Source organism: Trachemys scripta, chromosome 20 (assembly GCF_013100865.1).
Source record: "Trachemys scripta elegans isolate TJP31775 chromosome 20, CAS_Tse_1.0, whole genome shotgun sequence".
NCBI classification, from domain to species: domain Eukaryota; kingdom Metazoa; phylum Chordata; order Testudines; family Emydidae; genus Trachemys; species Trachemys scripta.
The window spans coordinates 959,389-979,189 of record NC_048317.1 but is presented as its reverse complement, the minus strand read 5'-3'; the positions used below and the strand labels follow the sequence as shown (position 1 = coordinate 979,189).

The window sequence follows — 19,801 nt, the reverse complement described above, 5'->3', positions numbered from 1 at the left end:
CTCAGAACTATTCTGGACAATCTATAAATAACTGCAGACATCCCCCATCCTGTCTGGCACGATGTGTCATTTGCCACCAGTGTGCAATGATGCTCTGTGGAGGGTGATAGTAGCTAAATACCCAAATATCCAATGCCACCATTCCATTCTTCATTAGAACTTACAAGCATAGGTGCCGTGCACAACAGATCTCGCAGTCTCCTTTGAGAAGGAGGATTTAAGATAAACTGTACCTAGGGGTAGCTTTATCATCGCTGTTATGGCTCCAGCTATGATTAACTACAAGATTTTTTTCATTCTCGTTGATGTCTTCAGACCCCACAACTCCTAAAAGAAAAACAAAAGCTTTACACAGAACAAGGGAACATGACATACAATACTTACACGCTGAGACAAATACAAGGAAAATCTATACGCCAAGTATTTTTCCCAGAAAAAAACAGGCTCTTATTTTAAGTGTGTTGAATTCCTCATGGGATAAGAAGGTTAAAAGGGTCTTTCCAAATACTGGCTATAATCCCACAAGCACAGTTCAGTGCTCCTAAGTAAAGAAAAAAAATACAGGAAAATTTTGTTGGAGGATTTTAAGAATATGTACACAAATTACTGTACCAGTTAAAAAACAACAACCACCATTTGATACAGATGGGAGTTACAGACTACTATATGGATTTTGTAATATAATAATTGGGAAGGAACCAATGGGAAAAGTAACATTCATCTGCTTGAAAAACTCAGAACAGTGACATTAAGAAAAAGAAAAAAAAAAAGAGAATCCTACCCAGAGTACTAAAAACTGCTTTTCCTATTGCACATGTAGAGGGAGCAGAGCTGGGGCACAGGCCAGCCCCCACAGCAGACAGGGAGGGAGCATCACCCAGTTCTGCTCCTGGCCCCATGCCTGGGGCCTCGGCTGCCAGCCCTGGGGCTCCACTCCCAGCCCAGGCTGCTGGCCCCACCTTGAGGCTCCAGTTCCCAGCCCTGTGCCCAGGGCCCCAGCTGTTTGCCTAGACTCAGCTCCCAGCCCTGCCCCTAGCTGTGGCCCCAGCCTCAGCCCCCTTACTCCTGTCTGTGTCCCCACCTACCAGAGCCAGGGTCCCACTCCCGGCCCGGGGGGAGGGCGCGCAGACGGGGGTAAGGAGGAGGACACGAAGTAAAAAGTTTGGGGACCACTGCAGTACAGAGAAAAACTGCTCAAGCTCCTTGTTTAAAACTCCTACAAGGCAATCAGGCCACATGACTGGCCAGTTTATAATAATCAGATGTTGCAGAAAAGGAACCTTGAGGAGCTGATAACTGATGCACCTTTGCTCTCATCGGTACCAATTTGTTTCCTCCTCAGCAAGTGCCTCGCCACTAGCTTGCTCTGTCACAGGGCTACCCATTATCTCTAGGTCCCAGTATAAGGCCTCTGCACTCCCAACATTGCCCAATCCCCCCTTCAAAACATACACGTGTAATGAACCTTTGTCAAGTCCAAAGCCAGGAAAGAAATAGAGAGAAAGGAAAGAGAAACACACACCTCACTTCAAGGGCTTCCATGTGTCTGCTGAAATATCCATAACAGAGCACAACTCACTAGTCACTTAGTCTGTCCCCACCCTGACCCAGCCTAGTACAGAGTCCTTGGTGGAAAGCCAGCCCCGCCTCAGCATAAGCAACATGATAAGTGCCAGATCTCAGCCTTGATACAAGGTGCACTTCACAATAAAGTACCAGCCACTATGCAAATTTAACTCATACATTAAACAAATCATTGTTTTGCAGTAGATCATTTTGCATTCCTTCTCCAGTGACCATGTTCCATACTTACAGGTGCTAAAATAACTATTTAATTGTGGGGCTGAGTTTTTGTTTGTTTGTTTTTTTACAGCAGATATACAAATATCTTGATATTTTGACACAGGCCCACATGACATTCTCATAAGCAAACTAGGGAAGTTATTACAAGGTGGGTGCACAACAGGTTGAAAAACCCATACTCAAAGAGTAGTTATCAATGTTTCGCTGTCAGACTTGGAGGGACTTTAGTGGGGTACCCCAAGGGTCTGCCCTGTGTCTCATACCATTCAATATTTTTATTAATGACTTGGAAAAGAGAATGGAAAGTATCCTTAAAAATTGTGGATGACGCGTAGCTGGGAGCAGTTGCAAGCACTCTGTAGGATACTATTAGAATTCAAACTGTCCTTGACAAATGGGATAATTGGTCTGAAATCAACAAGATGAAACTCAGTAAAGACAAGTGCAAAATACTACACTTAGGTGGGAAAAATCGAATGCATAACTATAAAATGGGGAATAACTGGCTAGGCAGTAGTATTGCTGAAAAGGATCTGTGGCTTTACAGGAGATGATAAAGTGATTATAAACCAACATTATTAGGCAGTTGCGAAAAAAAGACTAATATCATACTGAGGTGTATTAACAAGAGTGGTCATCTGTGAAACACAGGAGGTCATTGTTCCACTCTACTCAGCAACGACGAGGCCTCAGCTGGAGTCCTCAATTGTGTTCAGTTTTGGGTACGACACTTTATGATAGATGTGGACAAACTGGAGAGAGTCCAGAGAAGAGCTATGAAAATGAGAAATGGTTAAAAAACCTGACCTCTGAGGAATGGATTAAAAAACTGGGTATGTTTAGTCTTGAGTAAAGAAGATTGAAGAAGGACCTGTTAACAGTCTTCAAATATGTTACGGGGTTATAAAGAGAATGGGGATCAATTGTTGTCTGTCTACTGAATGTAGGACAAGTAGTAAATATATGGAGATATACCTATCTCAGAGCTGGAAGGGACCCTGAAAGGTCATTGAGTCCAGCCCCCTGCCTTCACTAGCAGGACCAAGTACACCTCTACCCCGATATAACGCTGTCCTCAGGAGCCAAAAAAATCTTACCACGTTATAGGTGACACTGTGTTGTATCGAACTTGCTTTGATCCGCTGGAGCGTGCAGCCCCACTCCCCCGGAGTGCTGCTTTACCGTGTTATATCCGAAGTTGTGTTATACCGGGTCGTGTTATATCGGGGTAGAGGTGTACTGATTTTGCCCCAGATCTCTAAGTGGGCCCCCCCCCCCCCCCCCCAGGATTGAGCTCATAATCCTGGGTTTAGCAGGCCAATGCTCAAACCACTGAGCTATCCTTCCCCTCAAGTAATCAGCTTAATCTGCAGCAAGGGAGATTTAGGTTAGTTACAGGAAACACTTTCCAACTGTAAAGATGGTTAAGTACTGGATTAGGATTCCAAGGCAGGTTGAGGGTTCTAAGAACAGTTTAGACAAACACCTCTCAGGAATGGCCTAGGTTTACTTGGTCCTGCCTCCATACAGGGAGCTAGACTAGATGACCTCTTGAGGGCCCTTCCAACCCAACATTTCTATGATTCTATGAAATGGCAGTTTCCAGCTTACTCCGCCTAGTACACAAACCTACAGATAATGAAGAGGGTTTGTTTCTGAGATTACAAATCTAACAAATGAAGCTGGACAGAACTGTTCTGTTCACTGAAACACAGAGCGGAGCTCTTCTATACTGCAATGACTAGGCAGCAAAGCTGAAGATTTTATCACTTCTACAAAATTTTCTCCAGGCCAGCAATTCAAACTAGATAGAGAATTTAACGTACTTTACCCAGAGATTCAGAACACACACAGACTAGAAGCAGCTGTTCCCTCAGCTTGGAAAACTTCTTTCTGCCCATAGAACCCTCTGAGAATAAATACTTCACAGGAGGATTTACTGGAGGTTGATTCCAAGAGCATGAGGATCAAAGCTCATGACAGCTCACAAATCCAAAGTAGGGTTGAAACTGGGGTCACTGCTCCTGGAAGCAGCAATGGATTTAGATGGACAAATATCTGTGCTTCTTTCTTGTCTATGTCTGCACTAACAAGGAGGTGTCTGGCTCCAGACGTGATGTAACCAATTCCAGCTTTCCCTGTGGGCTCACCCAGCTCGTACACGGATTGTGTTTCCTGAGCAGGTATTTGAATGTGCTTGTGTAGAAATTCCCACAAGTTTAAGAAGAAGAAATTGGAATTGAAACTAAAAATAGCACCAGAAGAAAGGAGACATGTCATATAGAAACAGTAGCTTTACACAGCTGACCCAAGCCAATTCCTCCACAGAAATTGCTGGTGCTGTTTTTGCAGCAATAGAAATTTCTGCTTCTATGGAGTCTCAATCACAAGCATTCATCCACAAAACTCCAGCCTCAGGTCATGTCTACACTGATAGCACTGCAGTGGTGGTGCTATACTGGGACAGCTGCGCCACTGCAGCGCATGTGACAAAGACGCTCTATGCCGATGGAAGAGTGTTCACCCATTGGCATAAAAAAAAACCCAAAAAACCCCCAAAAAAATACCACACACCACCCCCGCAAGTGGCATAATTAAGGCTACGATTTTGTCATGGAAATTTTTAGTAAAAGTCAGGGACAGGTCATGGCTTCTGTGAATTTTTGTTAATTGCCTGTGACCTGTCTGTGACTTTTACTAAAAATGTCCATGACGAAAAGGGGGAGGGGTCCAGTACCCTGCCCTGCTGTGGCTGGGAGCTGCGGCCGCTGCCCGTGGCTGGGAGGGACCCCTGCCCGTGGTGGCTGAGGAGCTGCGGGGGTCCCCAGCACCTGTGGGGACTGAGGAGCTCCGGGGGATTCTCCCCACATCCACTGCAGCTGGGGAGCTGTGGAGGACCCCTGCCACCCCGAAACTCCCAGCCACCAGGGGAGTTAGGGGTAGCCTGCAGCTCCCAGTTGCTGCAGGCTGAAGTCACTGAGGTCTGCAGAAGTCACAGATTTCGTGACATCCACGACCTCCGTGATCAAATCGTAGCCTTAGGAATAAGCTATGTCTCCCATCAACATAGTACTGTGCACACGACTGCTTATGTCAGCATAATTTATGTCACTCAGGGGGTGGAATATTCACACTCCTGAGTGATATAAATTTTGCCAACATAGGCAGCATCGTACACATAGCCTCAGATTAGCAGGATAAAGCAACAAGTACTTCCAATCTCTATCCTGCTGCCCTTGTTTACCTGAAATAAACTAAGCCTTCCTTTGATTGCTGGGCTCTAATCCAGAAAAAAGGAATTCCTGAGATCTGGAATAAAACTGCCACTTCTGTACCAGCCTCTGAGATTGTGAGGCGACGTGGAATTGAACAGCTGCCACCTTTCCCCCATAAATTGATGAAATGCCCCATAAACTGAGGAGCAAGGTGATCGCTCACTCTCTCTAAACACAATCATGCCCAGAGTCTTACGGCAGGAATGCCAAAAAATACTTTGGGATCCATTAGGATGGAAGCCATATCAGCACCACTGTTCTGCTGAGCAAGGCTGAGCTCCTTGGAGATCAGCTCCCGTTCTGTAGAGTGCATTTATACTGACTGAGCTGTGCAAATGCCAACGCTGCTGAGGAGCAGAGTCTGCTGCACACTAAAACAGCCTGGGGGGGGGGGGGGGGGAAGAGGCTGTTTTCCTCTATCTTGAGGAACAATCCACTGGAGGAAACTGGCCTTGTTAGGACACATGCCAAAACAGACAGATGCTGTGCCAGTCCCCTTCGCCTATTTCATCAGGAAACTACACCTCTACCCTGATATAACGCTGTCCTCAGGAGCCACAAAAATCTTACTGCGTTATAGGTGAAACCGCGTTATATCAAACTTGCTTTGATCCGCCGGAATGCGCAGCCCCACCCCCCCGGAGCGCTGCTTTACCGCATTATATCCGAATTCATGTTCTATCGGGCCGCGTTCTATCTGGGTAGAGGTGGATTGTAAAGAATAAACCCAGAATGATAATTAGCAGCTTGCCCAGGGGGCAGCTCCCTCATCTGTTTTGCCTCAAATCAGACCAACCTAGATCTACGGTGCATTCACCCACTTGGGATTTTTTTAAACACAACCCAAGACATTTTATCACATTTGAAGCTAGACAGAAAACACTGGCACATCTGCTGCATGGAGCCAAGGAAGAATCCCGCACTTGCCTCTGGGGTGGAAGTAGATGGAGCCAAAAGGTCCCAAAAACTAATGTGCTAAGAAGCCACACAGCTCTCCTCATTAAGCAGGTGTGATTATTCTCGCCAAATGGTACTAAATATACAGGAAACAAAAAACGGCAAGTCAAATTTTTGGGCCTGCCAAACCTGCCTGAGGCTTTTTAACCATTATAAAATCAAAGCAGAGCGAGATAAAACTAGAGGCTGCAGCATCACATTACACTAAACTAACAAGATACACTTCAGTCTTGAAATAAGTTGAAACACTAATAAAAATTAATTCATTGTTTCCAAACATCCCTGCCCAACCTGCAGCAACACTGCACTGTCTCTGGGGTAGCGCTACGAACGTTCTCCGCAAGCATTAGTGTAGTCATTAAGCAATCAAGTGTTGCCTTGGGCTCTACAAGTATTCTGGTTTAGGCCCTGAAATCCATCCCAACAGGGACTCAAGATTCAGCCTGGACTTACATCCCTAGAGGGGAGGGTCTCTACCCAACTGTCACTGTCATCCTCAGACTGGGAAGGACACAATTTGCAGAGTTGCCCAAACAGAGTCCATCACTGAAAAGTTTATGATTTACTGAATATGATTATCTTATTTGTATCATTTTGGTATCTGAAGTTAGGAATATTGTCTATGCAGCTATTACAAATTTGTTTTACACCTGGGGAATGCATTAGGGAGAACAATAGGTCTTAGAAGAAGCTAATCTCCCCCCGGGGAACCTTCCTGAGGAGGCTACAAACAGCTTCCAAGTCATGGCTGCTGTGACCCTATAGGGACATATGCCCAAGTCACCTGGTACTGGACTCCATCTTGGAATGCCAGTGTTTTTCCTCTGACTGGGCATGGGAACCAAGCTGGGAGACAACGGTTTCCCGCCATATGCAAAAGCTATCTAAGGCAGGGGAGTGACATCACTGTGGTTCTTCACCGCCTCCCCACCCAAAGAGACTCTTGGAAATACCTGAGGAACAAGGACTGGACTGGGGGAGAAGGGATGGACCAAGGCTAGAGGGATTTCTAGTCTGTGAAAGGAATACTGGGGTTTTTAAGCTTCAAGCAAGGGCAGCTGGTCCCTTAAGAATCCCTGTAAACGGCTTAAATCATCATTTAGGGTGAGAAGTTGCTACGCATATCCAATCTTTTTAATATATTAAGTTTAGTCTGCGTTTTTGTTTATTTACTAAGTAATCTGCTTTGATCTGTTTGCTATCTCTTATAATCATTTAAAATTTAAAAATCTAAATTTTGTAATGAATAAACTTATTTTTGCTTTGTCTAAAACCAGTGTGTGGGAGTCATAAACGGGGGCAGAAAGCGGTGTATATTCCTCTCCACATTGAGGGAGGGGGTGAATTTCATGAGCTTACACGGTACAGTTCTCTGTGCAGCACAAGACGGTATAATTTTGGGTTTACCTTCCAGAGGAGGGGGTGCACTGGAGTAAGTGGACAGTTCCTTAGATGAAGCCTTCCCATGCAGAGCTGATTAAAGCATCTGTATGTTTCTGCAGCTGGGTGTGTCCGTACCTGTATGTGTGCTGGTGAAGGTGCAGACAGGAGCCTGGGAGAGGGCTTGGCAGGGGTCACAGTAGTACAGCGTAAAGGGAACCTAGGCTGGTGGGTCAGGCAGGCTCAGTGGTACCCCAGATCCAGGTGACACTCCGGGGGGAATCCGTCACCGTATGTTTGGCCAGATAGCTGGACTTAAAAAAAAAAATAAAAAAATCGAAGGATGGTTCTAGCTAGATGGGGCAAGAAATTGAAGCTATGATGAGCTAGAACACATACAGAGTCTTGAGGGAAAACATTAACTGTTAAAATAAGACCAGGCACAAAAATAAAGATGCTTTGTGAACTCAGTACAAGCAGAGTGTGCATGGCCCAAACTGTAAACAGGATTTGCAGCTAAATGGATTTAACAGCTAATTAGGCTTTTCCTATTAAAAGGTTGTAAAGATACATTAAAGCACTGTCCCATGGCAGACCACAAAAATCTATTTGATATCCTAAGCTTGGACCTCTGCAGATCAAATCAAATTAGCTTTATCAATTGCGAACAGTTATATGACTCAGCTAACACATCCTTTTGATTACAAAGGACCCAGTGTAGCAAAGGAGACCCGAGCAGTCTCTCCAGCTCCAACTGAGAAAGGATAACAAGTGAGCCTTACTTAGTAAAAATCCAAGGTTAGTCAGGTTGTTAGAGCAGCATATCCAGGCTGGCAAATGAAGAGGCATAAAGCACCCCACCAGCATTCCCTTTAGAAATCCTCCCCCAGCAGCTATGAACAGCTGAACTGTTCCAGTTGGACTGTACCTGCACCAGAGGTTGTAATTACTCCTGATCCAAACAAAGCAGAATTCTAAGGTGCAAGTCAGATGGAGTCACAGTCTCCCCTTCCTGCCTTCTGCATAAATTCACCGGAAGCCACCTCCTGCACCGTGGCTGGCAGAGGGCACATAAGGCCCTTGCCCAGCTAAACAGTCAATATGCATCTTCTATATTCATGTTCTCCACTGCCCCAGCCATTAGCCATCAGGGGTGGGGGGCAAAAGCAATTGTTCGATCTGGATGACAAAAACAACACAGGGAAGCCTTGAAACAGCAACTTTGTCAAAGGCCAATCACCCACTCTGAGAATTCAGCATCCCGCTGAGGGGCTTAATTCACACAAATGGAGATACTATGTTGCTATGCTTCAGAGATACCACAAGAATGTATTTCCAAAACAGCTGTGGTTGTGAAGTGTTAAACACTGAGATGCTTCTCTCAAATATATGTGCAAGGTCTTTCCATGTCGGGCCTTAAGGTGAAAGTGTTTTAAACTTCAGACTTTTACAGGCACCATCTCTGACAGGCTATTCCAGATCTCTCTTCCCCATCCTCTTCCACTCTGTCTCCCATGGTCTCCCCCATCCCCCCAGTGATAAAGCACAAGCTAAAAAAATTCACAGCATTTTTACAGTAAGGGAGGGAACAAAAAAAAGAAGAGGATATAAAACTGAAAAATGGAGAAGGTAAAAGAAGGAGGAATGCAAGTTATTCTGAAGCCAAGAATCTCAGTATCCATGAATTTGGTCAAAAAAGCACCCAGATCTGAGCATGGGTGTAGGAGCTGTGAACGCCCAAGTTCCAATTCTGGCCTCCGAGTCTCTCCCTGTCTCCCTACATCTCCATTTTACAAATGGACAAACCAGTACAGGGCTTCTCCATCATGAGGACTGAGGGTTGTGAGGATTGTAATGTCAAATGGAGTTCTATCATTGACTTCAACTGAAGAGGATTTAGGCCAATGCTGGCAGAGCGCAAAAGGCTATTTGCCAGCAGTTCTGACTTTGAGCACTATAACTCTAGTTATGCCTTGTGTGGTCTTCTGTGTACAAATAGCCCTCGGTTCCTCTTTCCAGGCTGACCTGCTGTATGGCTTTGCCAATGGCCACATCTTCGGATGGCAAGATAAAGCCATGAGAGGGGCTTCTGAGATGCTTGATCAAAAGTCAAAGCAGCCACTGGGACCCTGGGCTGGGACCCACAGCTCTAGCATAGGCATGGTTCATTCATTCTGAAGACAGAAAGCCACAAACAGGGCCACATCTAATTTCCATTGAAGTCAATGGGAGTTGGATCAGGTAAATAGGGACTTTCCAATCATCTACAATCCAAGTACTACAATCATCTACCTAGGTACTTATGAAGCCCCATCACCATAATATCCAAGTGCCTCCCAAGGATTTCAAAACAGGAAGAGCAATCAGGGATAAAGACCATCCACAACAGGGAAGCCACGGCCAGCACATCCCTCGCCGCTTCTCAACGCCCCTATTGGCCCGGGACAGCGAACCGTGGCCACTGGGGGCTGTGATCGGCCGAATTTGCCGCGTCAGCAGGTAAATAAACTGGCCTAGCCCACCAGGGTGCTTACCCTGGCAAGCTGCGTGCCAAACGTTGCCGACCCCTGTTATAGTGTATTCAGCCTGAGGTCATGAGCTAGTTTCCAAAGAAAGGAATAATGGTTCAGATCACCAGCTGATTATCAGATTTCTCTAAGAAATGTAAATTATTGGGCTTTTGACATACCAACACTGGAGACAGGAAGGCTGGGAGTGGGGTGGGGTAATGTGCTCCCAGAGATAATTAGGAGACAAACCTGGACAAATGCACCACAAAACCAATGATATGCCTGATACACATCAATAAGATTTTCATCCTCTGGACAGACGACAAACTCTCTCATACATTTCCACCATAACTTCAGCAACCCGGTGCATTGAACTCTCTGGAACACTCCCACTCTAGCCTCAACTTCCTGGACACCATGATCAGTTTCAACAATGGTACCCTAGAGACAACTATATATAAGAAACCCATGGATCACCACACCCACCTTCATAGATCCAGGAACCACTCCCAACACACCAAGAAATCTTTTATCTACAGCTAGGCACTCAGATACTAGAGAACATGGTTTGAGGAGAAAGTCCAGGATATACACCTTAACACACTCAAAACCGCCTTTACCAAACAAGGACAGTCCACCAGAGAAGTAGATCGCATAATGGAACAGGCCACCCAAACGCCCCGAACCTGCTTCAATATTGAAATATAGAAAACCCACTCCAACCATACACCCTGAGTTGCCACCTCCCACCCCACACTGGAACCCATATGGGGTATCATCAAACAACTACAACCCATTTCAGTGGGGACCCCATCCTGAAAAAAATATTTCCTGAACCGTCTCTTCTGACTTTCAAACAACCCGCCCCAACCTCATCATCGGAAGCAAGCTCCCCACAGACCAGCACACACCAACTCAAAGCGGCACCAGACTCTGCTAGAACAACAGATATAAAACCTACAGACCCAATGAACAACACCCCCCAACACACCTTTCAAGATCCATGGGTCCTACATATGCCTATCAAAACATGTGGTGTACCTCATCCAGTGCATTATGTGCCCCAGTAACAACTATGTGGGTGAAACCAATCACTATGCTCTCAAATTAACTCACGCAGGAAAATGATAAAAAGCAAAACCACCATATCATCTGTGGGTGCACACTTTTCACAAAGTGGTCACTCTATATCTGACCTCTCAGTCCTCATCCTCAAAGGAAACCTGCACAACACCTTCAAAAGACAAGCTTGGGAACTTAAAGTCATAACTTTCCTACACATTAAACATCATGGACTGAATGGAGACAATGGATTTATGGCTTATTACAATAATCTGTAACCCACAACCCCCCTTATTGTCCAATGATTACCGGGGTGTTAACAGACCACCTCACCTTGAATTTTTGCTTAGAATATGTGCTAGCTACTCATGCTAGACTCCATTCAATCTTGTATTTAGTGGTGACACTACGAGTACCTTTCCCAGACCTCAGGAAGAGCTCTGTGTATCTTAAAAGCTTGTCTCTCTCACCAACAGAAGTTAGTCCAATACAAGATATTACCTCACCCACCTTGTCTCTCTAGGAGATAATAGTCATTTGACCATTCTCCCAGCCAGGAGTTCTGATAAAAGACTCTTGTGTAAATGTTAAGGAAGCCTTACCCTAATGGCTTAATAGACTAACACCTCGGACACAAAAATGACCAGGAGAGGCACCTCTCAACATGCAAGCTGACCGAGTTGCAGGGACTTGCAAAGAGAATCTAGGACACAGCAAGGGAGACAGTATCAGGATGCTGATAAACGGACCACAGCATGTTCAGAGAGAATTGCTATTTGCTTTTCTTTTTCTTCTGTACCAGCTGAGAAAGCCGTATTTAGTTTAGCTTATGAGAAGTGTCAATCTAAATGAGTTAAGAAAACAGTTTTTCTTTTAATTCTATTTCCTCTCTGTTTTTAATAAATCTTGTTTCTATTAACAGTCTCTGTGGTCTGGATAACTTCCAGCAGATGTCCTTGGGAAGACAGAAACCCATAACCTCAAAGGAGAGGTACTGAAGGGTAAAGAGTTTCAAGAACTAACAACCCCCTCGTGGGCCAGGTCTATGCCCAAAGTCCAAAAACTTTTGCTGGCATAGCTATGTCAGGTGCATGACGAGGTGTGATTTGCCAGCACAGCTACACTGGTCACAAAAGTCACTAGTATAGACGCAGTTATACCAGCAAAACTGAGCTATACTGGCAAAGGCACGGTTTTGCCAATATATGTTGCGTCCACTCTAGAAGCGCTTTGCTGGTCTTGTATATCAATACAATTCTGTTGGCAAAGCCTTCCAAACGTAGGCCTGGCCTCAGTCTCTGTCAAGAGGCATCTCCAAAGGTGTCTTGTCTTGCTATCAGGATGCAATAGAAAAAACACAAAGGAAAAAGCCGCATGAGCTGGCAGTGGGGTTGGTCACTTTTTTTTGTTTGTTTTAAAAGCTCACTCTACCCAGGCTCCCTTTATACAAAGGGCAAGCTGGCACAAATCCAGTTCTCTCCTTCTTTACAGTTACGTTTAAGCACGGACTACCACTGACAGGTTTTATTCAGTTGTACTGCATAATACCAGTCGTAAACTCAGCGTAACCAGGGCCCTATAAAAGTCTAATTCCCTGTGGCGACACTTTCATAAGTTAGCCTCCACCGCTTTGCACAGAGCCTGTAACTCCCATCCACTGCTCTGTCAGACTAATATTTTAAGAGTCTATATTTGTGACAAAAAATCCCAAGTACACTAAAATACTGCGCTAATCAAGCTGAAACTGCCTCCGGTGGCAAGTCACAGGCTTCATTTCAAGGTTTGACACTAATTGAAGGAGGCACTCTGAGGGTTTTACATGCTTATTTAAGCAACGCCTTGAGCTAGAAGTGGGCTGTGGTTCCTCTACTAATTCTGCAAAAGCACCTCCGTGCTGACCTATATGAGCCGGTTACTCTTCTGCTTGGCCTCTGCACTGACAGAGGACAGAAAACTTGCCAGACAACGGTACTTCTATGTTGCAAATAAATGTCTACAAGGATTTAGGAAAATCAAACTTATTTTATCTGTAACCTGTTGCACATTCAAATCCAAGGTCCAAAGAGCGGACCTTCCAGCATCTGTGTATACAGGGATGTATTCAAATTGACACACAGGAAGTCAACACCACTACATAACTAACAGAGGCAATATGATTAGGGTCCATGTCTCCTATGAAAAAATCCCTACAAAACATCTCTTCGGTAGACTTGTGTTAGACACATGGCTATGCACTGTGACCTAGGTAATGCAGTGATAGGTACTGTACGCATACCTGACAAACTAAGGCCTTCTACTACACATAACAGGAGGTCCTATCCTTTCTGTCTGTGCTGAACCAGGGTTTCCCATTCTGAACTTCAGAATAATTTCTGAAACCGTACACAGGTCTAGGAAGATTTAATGTCAGTCACTGGTAGCACATTGACAACCAGGGGAAATAAAACAACATGCACCTGGATAGGCTGTAATCCAGAAAGGATGCAAAGAGAGCACAACATGCATCTTATAAGATGAGCATGGATATCTTGGGTTCTGAGTGTATTACACTGATCTCAGACTGCAACTTCAGAGGTTTTTATACATTTTCAAACAGTGAGAGATCTGGCTGTTCGCTTATCTGACTGTTGTGCAATCACCACACACATTGGGTGTGACAGCAGCCCTGAGCGAACCACACAGTTTCTAATATCTTATACCTATTATAACAGTTTGAATTTTAGAAGGCTGATTATATATATATATATATATATATTCAAGTGGTAATTCACTTCATCAGCAGGTTCTTTAATAAGATTTATTCAGACACACGCTGGCTGTGCACTAGTGCCTGTACAAGTTTCATTCTGAATTTGTTTTATCAGCCTTATTACAATGATCCATGAACCATTAACAACATGTGCATCTTCATGCCCAGAGCATTCTCTAGTGGCATTTTATTAATACATCATAAAGACACAAAACAGCACCTTCCTTCCTGAAGGCTCCCCAAACCCTTGACGGGGATTACTTCATCCAGCACACAGATGCAGCCACTTCTGGGGTGGGTACATCAGATGTTGCAAAGGGATGCTTCCCCTTAACTAAGCAAGGGCCACAATTGCTCTTTATCCAGGGAGTTGCCCCTCTGTGCAGGACCGAGATGCAGACGCCTCTGGGTTAGGGCATGACAGCTGTTTATATAGGCACCCCTTGCCTGGCACTGCAAGCTGCTTCTGAAGTGGGGTGCAGGGCCTGCCTAAGCACCTCACAGCAAGACCATTCCCTGTTTTAGATGAGAAGGGGAGAGGAACCCTGCACCCCACTGAAGCTGCAGGGGATTCAGTGAAACAGAACGGAGCCTCGGGGGGACAGGGGAAGGAGGCCTGCTGGGGTAGGGATTACAGAGGTCCCAGCCTGACTGGGGCAGAGAGACAGGGACCGACCCCCGACCCCCCCCCGGCACCCGCCCCCCCCCCCCCCCCCCCGCCCCTCCTCCCGCCCCCCCTCCGATCACCAAGCACCTCCTCCGAGCCCCGCCCCCTCCAATCACCAAGCACCTCCTCCGGGCCCCGCCCCTCCAATCACCAAGCACCTCCTCCTAGCCCCGCCCTCCAATCACCAAGCAGCTCCTCCTAGCCCCGCCCCTCCAATCACCAAGCACCTCCTCCGGGCATCGCCTCCTCCAATCACCAAGCACCGCCCCTGTCTCTGCCAATCACCTCCCTCCAAAAACCCGCCATTTCCTCTTCACACCCATGACGCCTCCCCACTCCGCTCCCCATCCCCGCTGTGCCCGTGGAACGGTGCCGCGCCCTCCGTGCCAGCCAGCGTGCCGCAGAGCGCCCGTGCCAGGCTCCGCCCACACCAGCCAGCGCTCCTCAGAGCGCCCGTGCCAGGCTCCGCCCACACCAGCCAGCGCTCCTCAGAGCGCCCGTGCCAGGCTGCCCGCGCCCTCTGTGCCATCCATGCCAGCCAGCACACCTCAGGGATAGGTGCCCATGCCAGGCTCCGCCCACGCCAGCCAGCACACCTCAGGGATAGGTGCCCATGCCAGGCTCCGCCCACGCCAGCCAGCACACCTCAGGGATAGGTGCCCATGCCAGGCTCCGCCCACACCAGCCAGCACACCTCAGGGTGCCTGTGCCAGCCAGCACACCTCAGGGATAGGTGCCCATGCCAGGCTCCGCCCACACCAGCCAGCACACCTCAGGGATAGGTGCCCATGCCAGGCTCCGCCCACACCAGCCAGCGCGCCTCAGGGATAGGTGCCCATGCCAGGCTCCGCCCACACCAGCCAGCACACCTCAGGGTGCCTGTGCCAGGCCCCCCGCGCCATCCACACCAGCCAACGCACCACAGGGCGCCTGTGCCAGGCTGTCTGAGCCCCCACTTTTCTTCACCTTGCCCGACAGCAGCCCTTGGTGACCTGGGTCCCTGCTGAGGAAGCTGAGCCAGGGACCCAAATGGTGTTGGGGCCCCCAGGCTGTATCCACAGGAGGGCAGTCAGACCTGGCGCAAAGAGGGCACTAACAAATACTGTACCTGAAGGAGCCAGCATCAGTCCACAGCAGGGACTTGCAGGGACCCCAGTGGCCTCTGCTCTATAAATAATCGAACCGTAGCATGATTCCCAAGAATTAGCTGTGCAGGTTAAGTATATACTGCCTGAAACCCACGTGCACAGACATGCACTCCTAAAGACTCCCATCTTGAGAAAAATAGCCACAGGGCTCTTACTTGGTGCAGATATTAACTGCTCATTATTAGAGCGCTTCCAGCCGTATCTGTGACAGTAAACATATAACACTATCCAATGCAGGTTGCACGTTAACTAACATTAAATAACCATGAAACTCACTTAGGGTCCAATTCAACTGCCCTTGAAGTCAATGGCAAATCGGATCAGCCCTTAGTACTCCTGGCTTCCCTAGTATCCCTCACACACCTAGCACCATCTGCGCCCAAAATGCCATTAATCTTTCCTTGGACCCAATCAGACCCTGAGCAGTCATGCCAACCTTCACAACCTAATATCCCTGCTATACCAGATCTCAATACACAGGATCCAATTATTTAAACCCTAGAAGCCATTCCTGCTGCCATTTTACCTTTCCTGCTCCCTTGACATTCCCTGCATGGCTACATTGTTCTTTACATCTCAAGACACAATTATTGTCCATTGAAGAATGATATCAAGTATCAGGGGGTAGCCGTGTTAGTCTGTATCTACAAAAACAACAAAGAGTCTGGTGGCACCTTAAAGACTATCCGAAGAAGTGAGGTTTTTACTCACGAAAGCTTATGCCCAAATAAATCTGTTAGTCTTTAAGGTGCCACCAGACTCTTTGTTGTTTTTGAAGAATGATAGTTATTCCAGGGGAGGGAATTCCAGTTATTAGGAAGAGACAAGTAATAGTTACGGGAGATTCAGTCATTAGACACATAGCTGGGTTTGTGATGACTGGGAGAACCGCATGGTGACTTGCCTGCCTGGTGCGAAGGTTGTGGCTCTCTCGAGACATCTAGATAAACTTATGTGTAGTGCTGGGGAGCAGCCAGTGGTTGTGGGACATGTAGGTACCAATGACATAGGGAAGGATAGGAGAGAGGTCAAATTTAGGTTGCTAGGTAAGAGATTGAAGTTCAGGCCCTCCATGGTACCATTCTCTGAAATGTTTCCAGTTCCATGCGCAAGGCCAGTTAGACAGGCAGAACTGCAGGCTCTCAATGTGTGGATGAGATGATGGTGTAGGGAGAAGGGGTTAGATTTATTAGGAACTGGGGAAACTTTTGGGAAAGGGGGAGCCTATACAGGAAGGATGGGTTCCACCTAAACCAAAATAGAACCAGATTGGCACTTAAAATTAAAAAGGTCATAGAGCAGTTTTTAAATGAAGGGCTGGGGGAAAGCCGACAGAGCACATGGTTCGGATAGTGACATTCCTTAGGGGAAGATCTATTAATGGAGATTCTTTATGTGCTAGTAAGGAGGAGAGGATGGAAGTTGATAAAATATGGGTAGGATCTGATGAGAAACAGTCAAATGAAAAAGATTCCCATTCAATTACATCATGTAATGGCAGACAGCTAAAAAGTGACGTGTTTTTAAAGTGCTTATATACCAATGCTAGAAGTCTAACTAATAAGATGGGTGAACTAGAGTGCCTCTAGAGGATATTGATATAATAAGTATCACAGAAACCTGGTGGAATGAGGATAATTAATGGGACATAGTAATACCAGGGTACAAAACATATCGGAAGGACAGAACAGGTCATGATGGTGGGGGAATGGCACTATATGTGAAAGAAAGCGTAGAATCAAATGAAGTAAAAATCTTAAATGAACCAAACTGTACCATAGAATCGCTATGGATAGTAATTCCATGCTCTAATAATAAGCATATAGCAGTAGGGATATATTACTGACTATCTGACCAGGATGGTAATAGTGACTGTGAAATGCTCAGGGAGATTAGAGAGGCTATTAAAATAAAAAAAAATCAATAATAATGGGGGATTTCAACTATCCCCATATTGACTGGGTACATGTCACCTCAGGACAGGATGTAGAGATAAAGTTTCTTGACACCTTAAATGACTGCTTCTTGGAGCAGCTAGTCCTGGAACCCAAGAGTAGAGGCAATTCTTGATTTAGTCCTAAGTGGAGCACAGGATCTGGTCCAAGAGGTGAACATAGCTGGACCACTTGGTAATAGCGACCATAATATATTTAAATTTAACCTCCCGGTGGCGGGGAAAACACCACAGCGGCCCAAGACTGTAGCATTTAATTTCAGAAAGGGGAACTACACAAAAATGAGGAAGTTAGTTAGACAGAAATTAGAAGGTACAGTGCTAAAAGTGAAATCCCTGCAAGCTGTATGGAAAATTTTTTAAAAACACCATAATAGAGGCTCAACTTGAATGTATACCCCCAAATTAAAAAACATAGTAAGAGAACCAAAAAGCGCCACCATGGCTAAAAAACAAAGTAAAAAAAAGCAGTGAGAGACAAAAAGGCACCCTTTAAAAAGTGGAAGTTAAATTCTAGTGAGGAAAATAGAAAGGAGCATAAACTCTGGCAAATGAAGTGTCAAAATATAATTTGAAGAACAGCTAGCTTTACAGTTACGTTTAAGCACGGACTACCACTGACAGGTTTTATTCAGTTGTATTTCACAATGCCAGCCATAAACTCAGCGTAACCAGGGCACTATAAAAGTCTAATTCCCTGTGGCGACACTTTCATAAGTTAGCTTCCACCACTTTGCACAGAGCCTGTAACTCCCATCCACTGCTCTGTCAGACTATGCTAATATTTTAAGATTCTATATTTGTGACAAAGAATCCCAAGTACACTGAAATACTGTGCTAAAAAGTAATAGCAACATTTTTTTTAAGTACATCAGAACAGGAAGCCTGCTAAACAAGCAGTGGGGCTACTGGACGATCAAGATGCTAAAGGAGCAATCAAGAACGCTCTTATGTTCTTAACCCTAACCCTAAGCAAGCTGACTAGAGACAGCCTGTGTTCAACAGCGATGAGCTCCATGGTGGGGAGCAATTTGTAGTTCTGCCGTTGTGAGAAACGATGCCCCAGGCATGACCAGGCTCCTCCCCAGCCAGCCTGGCCGCTTGCTCTGCAGAGATAGGACTTTGTGCAGAGATACATTCATTTTTTAAATGTATCAATTTACTGAGTAATAGCCTCTCCCCAAAGAGAAATGGGAACATCCCGCTTGGGCGTAGAGGAAATCAGGTCTCCAACAGGCCAGAGAGAGTCCTTCCCAAGAAGCATTCTTGGACCAGCCTGTCACTAGTGCTCTGCTGGCTCCAACACCTGATCTACACTTGAATTTTAGGTCAACATAGCGACATCAATGAAGGGTGTGAACCCTAACTGACAGTGTAGATGCAGCTCGGTCGACAGCAGAATGCTTCTGTCAAGCTAGCAACCATTTCTCAGGGAGGTGGTATTCCTACACCACCATTAAAAAACCCTTCTGTCAATATAGACACAGTCTATGGGCTTATGCCGACACAGCAATGATGCTGAGCTATGCTGGCATAGTCTCTGTTGGTCTAGAGGAAGATGATGAGGCTCTGGGTAGGCATCCCGAGAGTCCTAACCATTCCCTGGGCTGGAGTGATGGAGGGAACACCACACAATATTTTTAACATTGTGATTTTAAATATATAAACATCTTACATGCCTCTAGTGTCTTTCATCTCAAGTCAAAAAATCTCAAAGTGCTCTATAAACCTAAACCTATGCCAAGAGAAAGTCCATACACAGGGATCACTGCACCCACCACTGAACGGTAGCCACCTCAGGGGTGAAACAGCCCAGTAGTACTCCCCTAGGGCAGAACTGAGAACGAACCACCAATCCTTCTGCCCAACATGGCTGATCACAGGGGGGAGTCCCACATGGAAAGATGGCAACTGTGATACAGCTTAGGTCATGTCTCTACTATGGGGACTCTAGCAGCATAGCTAGGCACCATAGCTATGCCGGTATAACCCTGTAGTGTTGACGCAGGCTACAATGATGAAAGGGGTTTTGCCATTGCTGTAGGAACTCCACCTCCCCGAGTGACAATAGCTAGGTCAACGGAAGCATTGTTCTGTGACTTAGCTGCATCGACACTGGGGGTTAAGTTCATGTAGCTACAACAGTCCGGGCTGTGGATTGTTCACATCCCTGAGAACTGTAGTAGCTATGTTGACCTAAGTTTTAAGTGTAGACCAGGCCTTAGTCTTTAAGGGCAGGAGGACAGAGTGGGGAACAGGAGTATCCAACAGTTGCTGCCTCCCTGGAACCAGCTTT

The 19,801-nt window shown here is 46.1% G+C and overlaps 1 protein-coding gene across 6 annotated transcripts in view; it reads right to left on the bottom strand.

The window, feature by feature from the left end:
- The window catches only part of INPP5B (inositol polyphosphate-5-phosphatase B), a 40,371-nt gene that overhangs the window by 16,132 nt on the left and 4,438 nt on the right, over nucleotides 1-19,801 (bottom strand). For 4 of the 6 annotated variants that reach the window (XM_034753932.1, XM_034753931.1, XM_034753933.1 and 1 more), the window contains one exon: nucleotides 234-327. In XM_034753932.1, coding sequence (XP_034609823.1) covers nucleotides 234-327 — 94 coding nt within the window. Of the gene's footprint in view, nucleotides 1-164; nucleotides 328-1,522; nucleotides 1,543-19,801 lie in introns of those variants that run through there. The other 2 variants (XM_034753934.1, XM_034753935.1) reach the window with 2 other exon arrangements.